We start from the raw sequence: 12,976 nt of genomic DNA, 5'->3' as shown, positions 1-12,976 counted from the left end.
AAATAACTACTTGAAGTGCAAACAATGAGCCTAGTAGAATATCCAAGGATCAGCATTCAGTTAGGTATAGAGAAAGTTTGAATTCAAAGTTGGACATTTTCAGTTTAACTTAGAAACAAATGTGTGTGCTCTGCCTTACATCCCATGATGATTTTGATCAGGGTTCAAGCAGAACTCCAGACAGAGGAATTCCAAACAGATAATAGGTTTTGTAAGAGGTCATGGCATTACTATTAATAAGATCTTGTGGTCTAAAAGAAGGAAGAATTACCTCTACTGTTCCTAATATAACTTAAAATCAGGAAAGCAAAAATATTGCATTCTTTCCAGCTTTTTGGCTTAAATTGATCTTACTATTCTCACTTCTATTTCCTTATGGATTTAAATCTTTATGATGACAGTGCCAAGTGGTTCAGCTGTAAACAGTCAAATACAAAAAAGGAAAGGTTTTGTTGCTTTGATTGAAATATTTTATGAGCAAGATTATTCTGATATCAAAAATGATCTGGTAAAAAGTAATATCCGTGAAATGAGTGGCCATAGATATTAGGACATTGTGAGCTGTCCTGTTGCACTGTGTTCTTAAGGCAACCACTTCTAATCTCCTGTGATCTGTTCTAAAATTCCAGGAAACTATCACGTCCGTATTTTTATATGAAATATGTTCTCTGAGCAATAAACAGTGGTAGAAAATAGAGGTTAATTCCTCACTCAACTCTTCTATACATCCGCTTTTACTCTAAGCTAGCTAAGATTTACTATTGCTGATAAGAGATCCCAGACTGTTATCACAAAACCTGAAACCTGGTTGTCAAGTTGACAAACCACTAAACTCCCCGCAAATATAATCTCCTAAAAACATCTTCAGCACTCGATATAGGTAGCCCAGAAATGGAAGCATCTAGAAGAATTCAGTGCATTTCAAACATGAAAAGCGCATCTTAAAACCTGGACTATAGACTCAAAGACTAGACTCTGGGCCACACTTCACCAAGAATAGCTCATGAATGGATTTTTTTGCCTTGAAATAGAAAAATGCGCAAGGTGGTTGGCATGTAACAGCGAACGGAACTAGGCTAAGTCGAAAAGTTCTATTTTCATCGAATGTGATACATTAACTGCCTAAAATAGTCCTCGAATAAAAATTCATCGACTTTCGGGGCTTTGGTCAAAACGCCGATGCGTCCCCCTCCTACTATTTTCGGCATTTGCTGTACTGCATTTGATTACAGGATTTTCGAAGTCGCTGACACGCTGCTCCTTCGCTATTTTGAATCAAATTTCAGTTCTGTTTTTCAGTCTCATGTGATAAAACCTGATGGAACTGACTGACAAACATAACCGAAAGCCGGAACATTTCCAAGTGTGCTGCCTGTACATGCTCGATCGCGTCCTCAGAGTTTCATATTTTTTGGCACCATTGCATGGAAATAAACCACTCGTCGTCTTTGCGCATTCCAGCCAGCATGAAAGATCGGTGGTGGTTTGAACTTAGTATAGCTTAAAACTATCGACTTCGATTAAAGTATTCTGATTCCGATCTATAAGCTTTAGTGACAAGTCTGTATCTGTCCTGTAATCAGAAGAGAGCTCTGAAGCAACAGCATGCAACAACTCCGCACATATCACATATATAGCTACAGACTATTTCAGTAGTTGAGCTCAAAAACAAAGCCAATCAAGCACAACTGTTCCACTATGAATGTGTCATAACATAGATCTAAATATAATATAATAAAGTGTTATTTCCTAATGGCAAATTGATTCATAGTTAAGCCGGCTTCATTATTGACTGTCTCAACAGGTTTTTGGAACTGAGTGGGCTAACTCCGCTCCATTACTTCCAATTATCAGTTTCGCATGAAAACAGCTTAGCGCCACGTTGTAGATAGATAGCCAAATATATGCAAACAAGCCAAGAAAATTTGTGGATACTCACACTGACAAATTACTTCCAAAAAAACTACCCACAGACTTTGGCCTTTACCTTCGCTTAAACTACCCTTTATCCCTGTATGGCAAAACAACGTTTGAATGTTATGATTGCTTATCGCGTGCAGCTCCGCAGTTGGTATTATGCGTGTATAAAGAGGTTTCAACTTTTTTACAAGAAGCACTTCTTCTCTCCTCAGGTCCTTGTTTTCTACCGGCCCTGTTTAGTTCGGCAACTCTTTCATCTTCGCATCCCTCACACCCAGTCTATATGATTATCGGAACTGAAGTAATATATGAATGGTAAACTCGAGAGGCAAGAGAGGGATTGTCCAGCAGCAACGGTACTGTGTGTATAAGTTGCTTTCGAGACCCTCAGTTTTGCTCTCGAGACCACATTTTCTAAATCTGTAGTGAACAAAAGGCCTTTCCTATCACCACCGGCCAAAACGGTCATACCGTTATCCTATTTCGAAATCAGTGAGATCAGAATACTTCGTTCAGCCTCAGAAAAGCAGTGGATTAATATGGACATAGTACATTCAGTATAAAGACACACGTGTATTCAGTAAATGCTGTTTTTGACAGTAAATCGTCTTCAGTAAGCTTAGTGTGTTTAAATACAGCACCAATAGCTTGGTCTAACGGTTTCTGCTGTGCAAACAAACGCACCGTAATTCGAGAAAATCTAAAAATATTCTTCAGTCTTGATACAAAAGTCACCCTTGTATATCGGTATGTCTAGATCACAGTTGTATAACATTTTGTTTTTGTACTTCCAACCCACGTTGAGTGGGACGAACAGTGAGTGTGTTAAGTGTTTTGGGAACGGTTGAGAAGGCGTTAACTTAATTAAATATACCGTTACACAACACGATATTTCGATATCCTAATATACTCATCTCCATGAAAGAATAAAGAAATTACTGTTTGCGCTGATGCACCATTTATGCATACCTTTAAAATTGGCAGTGATTTACCCATGTCTACACTGTTAATTTTGAAGTGTTAAAATAGCACCACCGTAGGTGCCAAATCAACACCATGCGGTGGTGTTAAATAGAAAGTGCTATTTTGGCACCAACTTCGGTGCTAATTTAACACCACCAAATCTGGGATTACGCTAAAAGTGTCAATATGACACCATATTACCAGCACCATTGTTAGGTGCCAAAATGACACCTCTTTTGCCGACGGAAAGTGTTAAAATAACGCCATATAGGGAGTTAAATATGGGGTGTCAAAATAACACCAAATGGCAGATAGGCCGGGAAAGAGCATGTTTTTTTTTTAAGTTATTGGAAAATAAATTTGTATTTTTGAATGAGATGATTTTGGAACAAAGAATTCCCGTGCGTTTTCGCACAACTATTTATCTAAAAGACGACATGGAAATTCGGCTTGTTGCTATGAATACGTCAGATACGTTTCTATATAAAAAAAACCCCGAGATACATCGATAGTGATCCATTGTCCTTTTTATTTTATCAAACTATGTTATTTTGTGCTATGTTTTGATTGCTACAAAGTAAATATTTCGCAATCGCGTATAGGCATACGATGTATGTCCATATAAGGAACGAAATATGACACGTGTAGGCGCTTGCATGCAAATTTTTTGAGCGCGTCGTTTGAAAACTCATCTGAATCGTATATTCATCGAGATGTTTATGCTGCTGTGTTAAAGACGTTTTGAGCGTATTTACTCAACTATTTTTGTACTTCTAAATATCCTGAACAACAACGGACTCCAATAAGGAAATTTCAAGGCAATTGGTTGTGGTATTATCTCAGAAACATCTTGGTAAGTGTTTGAATTTGATCAAATACAGACATATACAGTATCCATGTTCGCTCAAAGTCAAACGGCCAAATCGCCAAACAAACAAATGTGTGCTATTTTTCTATTCTAGAGAAGCCAAATGACGTATTCTACTTTACTGCGATCACTTCAGGAAGCTGTGGTCAAAGAAAATATCATTGCAATAATAGGTATCTATTCATATTTACTTTACCGTAATTTTATGCGTCTTCGCTTGTCTCTTATATCATTGACATAATTTAGCGATATTTTATCCTATATCAACGATTGTCCGTGCTCTATTTTCATATATTAACGATAATCCTTGCTCTATTTTGATAAATTTGATGTTAGAGGGCAAGTTATTTGTTTAAAATCAATGCCTGTGTATGTCTTTTGATAATATTATTACTGTAAGAGATATAATCTCCTACAGGTTACCTGAGAGTCCCATTTAGCCTGTCCTTTTTAAATTCACATTTATATTTTAGTCAAATAACAAAGTATGTTTCCATAATTTAGTAAAATCATTTTCTTTTGCAAGTAAGGTTTGCAACTGAACACATTCTATTATTTTGTTGCAGGTAAAGTGGAAGTGAAATGTGCAAGAACAAATTGGTCCATGGTATGGCTGGCAAATTTCAATCAGGAATGCCAAAAATTGTGCCAAGAAGTATGTATTGGTTCTTTCGAACAGGATAGAAACAAGAAACAAGATTAGCTGCACAGAGAATCAGGTAAATCATGCAATTAATATACTATAATTTTCCCAAGGACAAAATTACAATGTCACCTGTAGTTTATTGCCCCACAATCTGCAATTTAGACTGTCTTTATCCAATGCTTAGTGTACCTATTATAGTTTTGGTAACCTAACTAGATTTTCTGCTATTGATATTTGATAAACAATTTGTTTTTCAAAACAGACATTCAGAGCACAGCTTGTGGTTGCTTTAGGTCTAACTGAAGGAGAATCTCTCCTCTTTATGCTAAGAAACCTTGTGGGCTGATTTGACTTGCTAATAAAACTAATGATTATTGATAAATTTATCTTAGGGTTGATGACTCCATATACAGATGAGGACATACAAATAATAAAAAATGGCCATGGAAGAACATGCTGGGAAGTGAGTTTTTGTGGATAAATTTATACGAACTTGACATTACTTGTTGAAAATTGTAATGTTGCATTATAAGAACTTGACATTGATTGTCGAAAATTGTAAATAATTGTCTGGTTGTTTTTTGTAAATAGTCCTACAGGAGCAATTGTAAATATGCAACTGTGACCAAATATATTGATTTTTTGTTTCCTTGTATAAGTGTCATTAATTTTGATTTAGATATGATTACTGATGTTAGAACTGCACATTAAATTGCAGTAGGTAAAAAGGTGCTGCTTTAACACCAAATGTAGTGCTATTTAAACACCAGAAAGGTGTTATTCTGACACCAGAATGGGCGTTAATTTAGCACCAGGGATTGGAGTTAATTTAGCACCCAGGTCATGGTGTTAAAATAGCACCTCGACAGGTGTTATTTTTGCCATATTCATTCAACACCTTTTTTGGTGCTAAATTAACACCTTCAAATTAACAGTGTACCACTTTATACGTGTAAATTCCAGTGGTCTTATACTATCGTCTTTGCCAGGCTTGGTGAGATAAAGGGAATGGCTGAATAAGCTGCATGTCTAGGGTGGGTTGTATCAAACCCGTGTCAGATTAAATGGTGGTTAAGTTCAAAATAGAAAGCAAGTCTATCGTTTTATTCAACAAGCAAACTAAATGTTTTTAACCTTAATACAAAGTACTGTTTACAACTACATATTCAGTGCCGATAATATTCAAGTTGACTCATTTAAGAGAGATGTAAGCGTTTTATTTAAATTTCACTTATCCACCGTTTAAGCTAAACGGGCTTGATACAACCGGCCCCTGGTATAAAATGAAAAAAATTAAAACTGATCATGAAGTTGTCGTGAACTGAAAAAATCATACCCTCAGTTTATGCTCGTATGTGTATAAACCTTAAAAAACTTTCCCTTATAATATAGAAATGGCTTCGAGTATATACGTGCCCTCTTTGTGTATTCATGAACCACGGTGTAATTGAGGTTACAGAAACATCCCACATATATACACGGTTGTAATGTCGTTCAATCTGTGACGCTGTGTGTCGTACTTCTCACGTTAATATTTTATTAACTGTGTATGCATACAGTGCCTTAGTAATCAGATGGGCATATTATTGCAAAAGTTTACACAGATTTTTTGGATAAAAGGTGCTTCACATTGTCACTCAGTTTGAAGACATTCCTCCGCTTAAAAAATTCGATAATAACTCTATGGCGTTTTGACAGAAGCTCATGCACAAAATTGCGGAAACTTCCGCCCAGTTTTACTTGGCGTAAACACGATTGTATATTGTGTGTACATATATGGGAATGCGTATGTACTGTAGTGTGTGAATTCTGAAACGAAACCGTCTCTGATATTAGCATGGCTGTTGTACTGTATTCTTTTGAAAAGTACTTGTAAAATTGGTCTACATGCATGCGACCTCTGTCCTGTTTGTATGGTGTTAAGTGAAATCTTTGTATTAACGTCAGCACGTTTCTTTGCCTCTCTGTATAAATATTGACTTAGTGATTCTTGGTATTCGAGGAATTGGATTGTGGTGAAAATGACTGCGCAAGCGGTTCGCTGAGTTCGATTCAAGCTGCGACAGATCTTGCATTTCTGAAATAACACAGCCGCATTAGCAATTAAACCTGAAGTGAAGAAAAGGAATGAGCGGTGGGGGGCTTCCAGTATCAAACTGCGAAGGAAAAATACAAAAATTCCAGAGAAACTATATACCCGAAGATGATAAAATCTATTGCGAGTTCCTCAAGTATTAATTAATGCGCGCCTCACAGCCTTCACTGTCTCGCTTTGGACAAATTGTTTTTTATTTTCTCAGTTTAATTAAAAATAGTGCCGACAGAACTCCATCAACAAGCTTAAGGGGGATCATTAATATTTAAACAGATGAGATTTTCGTTTTAAATTTTCTTCAACGGTCAACACTGCCCGTTCTCGCAGTCGAAAATTCTAGAGAAAGCGAATTATAGTTTCTTGTAAGAATCCTGGGTCTTCCAGAAGGCAACATATCGCCCGAGAACTCCTGTTTTGTGGACAAATATCAAATTTTCAAATTTACATAAACATCTGTTTACCCGTTTAATAACATCCAAAAAAGGCATACAGATATGTATCTTCATGCTCATCAAGATTGAGATTTCGCCTTCTTATCGCGCGGGAATCCGGTGATGTAGTGTATAGGTTATTATGAAACGCACGGTGGAAAAACAATTTCTCTTCTTTTCAAATTGACAGCGACGAACTCAAGGGATATTGAATTGACCGCAGAGTCAGGAAGGCGCCAATATAAGTACATGCAAATATTTTCCTAAGTGCCAAAAACCTTATGCAAGAATGCGCTTACGCACGCAAGAACAAGACGCTTTAAAATTGGCGAACACTCCGCTTCGAAAAAAAAACAACAAACGCGCTCTTGTATAGAGTCAAAGAAAAGAAACAAAATTTGGGCAAAATGCTGTATTTTTTCACTCAAAGTTACATATATTCAAGGAGCCAGCCACGGATATATTACAATACATATTTAATGCTTCGCAAACCGGCGCGAGACATTGTTAGAGTACATTGGTTATTAGAAAACAAAAACGAAATAAAGCGCCGTTCTACAGGTTCTTTTACACATTCAACCGCTGTGGGAAATTCGCTTTCGACCCAGCTTTAAAAATCACTCGATATTTGATGTTTACACTCAACGAAAATCCGTCGATGCAAAATTTCCACACGCGCTCTATACAACACCACCAATATTGCGGTGAAAATTTCACACTGACAAGCTTCTTCTTCGCCCTTCGGGGAAGATGACACGTCAGCTCTCACACACAGCTGCTCAATGCGTTCGCGATTTTATTTCGAGAATCAGTAAAAAAATTAATTTGGTTATTTTTTTTTCTTTATGGAAACAAAAAATACTAGAGGCAAGTCGGCCTCGACATTTTTGAAATCAAAATATACTATAAATTACGAAGCGAGAGCGTGGCACGGCCAATATACTCCGCTTCTGTAAACGTCTCGTTTAAATCCCGATTCCACAGGATCAACTCAACTATACGCTGTTGCACACTTTATCGATTATCGCGATCTTCTTCTCAACGACAAATATATACAATGTTTAGGACCAGCCTAAAACGTTCATCTCTCAAATACTATTTAAATAATATACAAACGTGTTTCTCTACGTGCTAAATTGTTCGTTATATAAGGTTCTTTGTGGTATATATTGAAAAGCGCCAGCGCTTTTGTGGTGCTATTACTAAGTTGTTTTAAGGATTCACAGTGTCTAGGCGGACAGGGGTCTTGGCATTGGTGAAAGGGAAGGAACTTGGAATTGTGGCGAGGGAACTGTAGCAAGGTTAGGATGGCTTTGGGCAGCCAACGCCTTCTTCGCTTCTTCCTCTTTCTTTGCCTGTTCGCGAAGATGGATCTTCATGTGGCGTCTTCTCTCGTCAGAACGCGCGAAGCGTCGGCCGCATGTATCACACGCGAAGGGTTTCTCGCCTGTGTGGGTTCTGATGTGCGTTGTAAGATGGTCGGAACGCGAGAAGTTCCTCATACATATGCGACACTGGAAAGGTTTCTGTCCTGTGTGGGTTCGCATATGGCGTGTCAGCTCGTCGGAACGAGAGAACCTTCGAGAACAGGTCTCAACTGGGCAGCCATAAGGTCGTTCACTCGGCGGCGTTTTCGCTCGCTTCGTGAGCTGGTCGCCGCGTTTAACCTTCAAGATGCCGCTGCCAGCCTTGACGGGTCTGTGGATGCCGTTGTTGTTGTTGTTGGTGGTGGGAACGGGTTTGGGGACCTTGAGCATGTTGTTGTTCAAGAAATCGTTTGTTGTGGTGTTCAACAGCTTGTCGAGGCTCGCGTCTAGTTTAAGGTTAGGGTCGCTGATCAATGGCCACTTCATGTTAACAGTTGCTGTTGCCTGAAGGTACGGGAGGGATGAAAGCGACGGCGCTTTCGTGTAAGGGAAGGCCGAGGCGGCTTGGGTTACCTTCTGATAGGTTTCAAAGAACTGCTGTTGTTGTTGCAGCTTCTGTAGCATGGCAGCGGGCTGCGGTTGAACGTTTTGTAGACTACAGGATACTGGTGGCTGCGACATTGAAGCTGGCGTTGAACAACTGCTCAATGGTGTAGCGGTGCTTATAGGGTTCGCGTTGCTGACGAGAGAAGTTAAAATGGTTCGGTCCGGGTTCCATAGGCTGTGCGGTGGGGAATTGTAGGGTGATGTTTGCGATGTTGGCGGTGGGGTGGTCGTCGATGGAAACACGTCAATGAGAGATGGCGTTTTAAACTGGTCTAAACGTTGCGCACTCTTAAGTTGGTTGATATCGGGCTTTATGTCTTGTTGTTGTTTAATGTCGGGGACGGGTGTGAAGTCATAATCTCCTGTTGAAGAAAAGGAAAAGAAAACACGTTTAGCTAAACACGACAGTTAAAACGACGGTAATATGATCTCAGAAACTAAGACATTCCATTTATCGAACATCCGCCGTAACGCGATAGTCCTTTGCGAAAGAATAACTTTTCATATCAGAACAGAAAATGTACTTTTAGTCATGTCGAATAAAAGCGAATACAAATATCGAGTTAGTTTTACGCACGTAGCGTATGTGATCGCGGTGAAAAAGCAAATATATCGAGACGAAGTATCGAAGAGCGCTGTTGCGTCATATAAATTGATTGAGAACTACGCCCAGTATGATGAAAAATCATCAACAGCACAGTGCGAAAAAATAAACGAAGCATAAACGGCGTTGCTTTAGTACGAAGCTATAGTCTATATCAGTTGTAATGTGTGAAAGAAGTCACACACGCACACAAGCAAAAAATAACATGATGTGGGCGAGTCACATTAAGGAAACGAACTCCTTAATGTGATACGTCTTTAATAGTGACGAGCCAAACGACAAAAATATTAAGCTACCTGGCACGGTCTGCTCGCCGAACGAGTCGAAAGTGAAGTCTTCGAGGCAGGCCTGGTTCGCCTGATGATTCAGCTGAGATGTCAGAAATCCAGTCGGATCCGTCCATCCTAGCAGTTGGTCGGTGGCAACCTTCGCGAGGCTGCCTAAACTTCCCAACGCGTCCGTGTTTGTTGCTGTCAACATGTTGCTGTAATCGTAGCAATTTGTGTAGGTCATCGTTGTAGAAACAAAAAAGGTTTTGACTAAAACTTGGACTGATCAACAGTAAGTTATTGTCCAGCAATAACTTTTAAAAATATTTTTTGATGGTTCGGACTAGCCGAAGTTCACACTTGTGCTTTCTTGGTCTGGTTTGCTTCGTTCCGGCTGTGCGCTCAATTTTTATCGTTTACCCACGACGCATATTTAATTGCATGTGGCCGCGACGGCCAATCAGCGTCGCGCATTCGCGTGACGTCAGATGTCAATTGACGTACATGCAAATGTACCATTATCTACATTTGGTTTCGGATTAACATACCGAATTGTAATTATGGATGGCAGCTATCTATCAATAGCGCTTGTGAATTTTACGTTGCGATCAGACACAAGCGAAGGCCGACGACATCGACATGGCATGCATTTGAAGCGGTTTGGTGCTTTTTGAACGCCGATGGGAATCAGCGGGGACTCTTCAAACGGGATGCTAGCTATTAAACAATATTAAGAACACATGATGAGCCGTGACAGTTTCGAGATATTGAGACAGGGTGTTGCTTTGTTTGGTTGCCTGGAGACGACAACAAAACTGGCGAATGCCTGACGTCATGCGAAGCGGAACTTCGCGTTACCTTCGCTGACCCGAAAATTCGTCTCAAATATCACCATCTCGGGAGTACCGGCCTTCCAGTTCAGCCGGATATGAAGTTCTTCTTCATGGCGGAATCGGCATAACGGCCATTGCAAACGCTTGCTATTATGCATGCGTTTTTCGATCATCAATAATGCATGGCATACTTGCCACCTGCCCCTCGGCAAAGCCAACCGTATTAAATCGCATCAAGGAGACGTAATTTGTCAATATCTTGCGGCCAAATTTAGCTCGGTCCGGCTAAAAATAGGAGCAGCTGCTTCGCAACGGCCGTGCCGAAAACGAGTTCGCTATTAGAGAACAAACAAGTGTGCGATAACGCTACGTGTTTCGTCAAAAATGAGATGCTATTTTGGAGAACTCCGTCCGAAGATGCTGATTTCAATTCGGACACGAAGTTTCGGAGACGGTAGACGGCGAGGTAATGCGATGTGTCACGACAGCTTGTGTGTGCAAGATTATAACATTAGGCGCGAGTAAGCGGATTTTGTAGCCATATGTGTAGGTAAGCTCGCTGCCATAATATAACGGCTATATCTCTCTTGTTAATGCCTAATGCACATGGATTTGCATTCCCCGTTATGGAAAATATATTGGAATAGACTCGACCGACGTTCGAGAGTTTATTTGGGAAAAGACGTGGGAGGAGCTATGAAAACAGCTGGGTGCTGCACAGTCAAAAGTACAGTACAGAAACAGTACGTGTAGGAGGGAGAATATATAATTGAATTCTATATTTATGTTAGGAAACCACTCGAGCGACAGCCAGTTTAAAGATCGAGTCGAAATTGAGTACCGTTATATACTAGTATACTGGTGTTATATTATGAAATTCGTTTTATTATAACCCAAATGTAGTAATGCATCATATCAATGCCTATATGTGGCCCTATGTCAACAATTAACTTGCCTTGCATACGAGACGATAAAAAGGCACTTGAGTAACTTTCAAAGTAAGCGCGTGAAAAAAATAAATGGACTATATTTATCAACCAAGCTGTCTGCCGAGTGCCACTTGATCAACTGTTGTAGCTACATATATGCGAATACTATATTTATATATATATATAAAAATTTTGTGTTTTTTTAGAATATTCATATTCATTTTGTTTCACCGTTTGTATACTATAAAATTAGTTTATATATAGTCATGTCCAAGTGGGCTAGATATATATAGACAATCAAGTGTTCGAAACGAGCTGTAATGATGGTTTTCATAGAATTTAACATTTGCGGCAGGTATCGTATCAGTTCCTGATAGCCAGTGAATGGAATTACTGACGACACATACCCACGCACGCACGGCGCTACTATACCACAAATTATCGAGGGAATATGCTGTATTTCCCTGATGAATTCGTAATGGATGCATGTCTACTGTACGATTCCAAAAATCTTCAAGGCGATAACGAGAAAAGCTCGGTGTTTTATACCATGTTTCCGGTACGAAATCGTACGTGCTTGTAGCAGATCAAAAACTAACAGAAATTATTTCAAGAGTCACCCAAACAGTACCTATCCTCCCTTTTTCAAAACCTCGGTGGAAGGAGACGACATCCTAGGTCACAATTAAAGGTACACCGTACATACACGACTGATTTCACCGAATTGTTTAAAAGGATATCTGCCTGTGACTGTGGATCAAATCATGTTATGGACATTCAATTATTCATATAGTAAAGTGTACAAACTTTAGTTTATCTGTTTATGATCTAATATTGGTTTTGAAAAGAGGTGAACGAAACGACCTGTTTATGAATAGTTATTTGAAACAATTTTTCACCGGTTTCAGCGCCAAATAAAGTTGCCACCGAGAAAACCAAGTTGGTCATTTTTTAAACGGCAAAGAATTTTCACAGGACAATGTGAAATGCAATGTGGCAATGCAGACATACGTCTGCACTGTTTGGAGACATTTGATAATGTTGATAACGTTGATCAGATGTGTGGCGATGTAAGATCGTGAAAAAAATCGTACTGAAAAACGTGATTGCTTTCCGTGCGTTTTCACAACTCTCGATGTTCGTGACCTCTTCTCACACAAATATTTGTCCCGGTTGCAATTTTCGCTATTTTTGAGTTTTTTTTACATGTCTTTTACTTTAACTCTGAAAGACATTTCATTTCTTAACTCTGACACAAAGCATCAATTATTGAACTATGTATATATATGTGTATATATATATATATATAATTGATAATCTCGTCATTTGGCTACCATACATGCCTGAATAATATAGCATGGTATTTATCTAAAACAGCTTTAGAAAAGAGCTTTGTATCTCCACGACTACAATAGCTACCGTTGAGGTCATTGCCGGATTCGTGC

General features: G+C 39.1%; 1 protein-coding gene and 1 long non-coding RNA gene across 2 annotated transcripts; one reads left to right on the top strand and one right to left on the bottom strand.

Annotated features, from left to right (window-relative positions):
- Positions 1-3,540: 3,540 nt before the first annotated feature.
- On the top strand, positions 3,541-5,041 carry LOC114516306. Its single transcript, XR_003686286.1, has 4 exons — positions 3,541-3,736; positions 3,846-3,924; positions 4,318-4,470; positions 4,790-5,041. It is a non-coding gene; the product is annotated as an uncharacterized LOC114516306 (long non-coding RNA).
- Positions 5,042-7,320: 2,279 nt separating this feature from the next.
- Positions 7,321-10,165, bottom strand: LOC114515934 (early growth response protein 1-like). The gene is made up of 2 exons (XM_028535254.1): positions 9,797-10,165; positions 7,321-9,258 (listed from the first exon to the last, which is right to left on the bottom strand). The coding sequence occupies exons 1-2, from the start codon at positions 10,011-10,013 to the stop codon at positions 8,153-8,155; spliced, it is 1,323 nt and encodes a 440-aa protein (XP_028391055.1). The 5' UTR covers positions 10,014-10,165; the 3' UTR covers positions 7,321-8,152.
- Positions 10,166-12,976: the final 2,811 nt, after the last annotated feature.

The sequence above is a fragment of the Dendronephthya gigantea genome, unplaced genomic scaffold (genome assembly GCF_004324835.1).
Source record: "Dendronephthya gigantea isolate DGI-Jeju-01 unplaced genomic scaffold, DenGig_1.0 000005F, whole genome shotgun sequence".
Classification (NCBI taxonomy): domain Eukaryota; kingdom Metazoa; phylum Cnidaria; class Anthozoa; order Malacalcyonacea; family Nephtheidae; genus Dendronephthya; species Dendronephthya gigantea.
The sequence above is the reverse complement of the archived record's forward strand: the minus strand, read 5'-3'. Positions and strand labels throughout refer to the sequence as shown.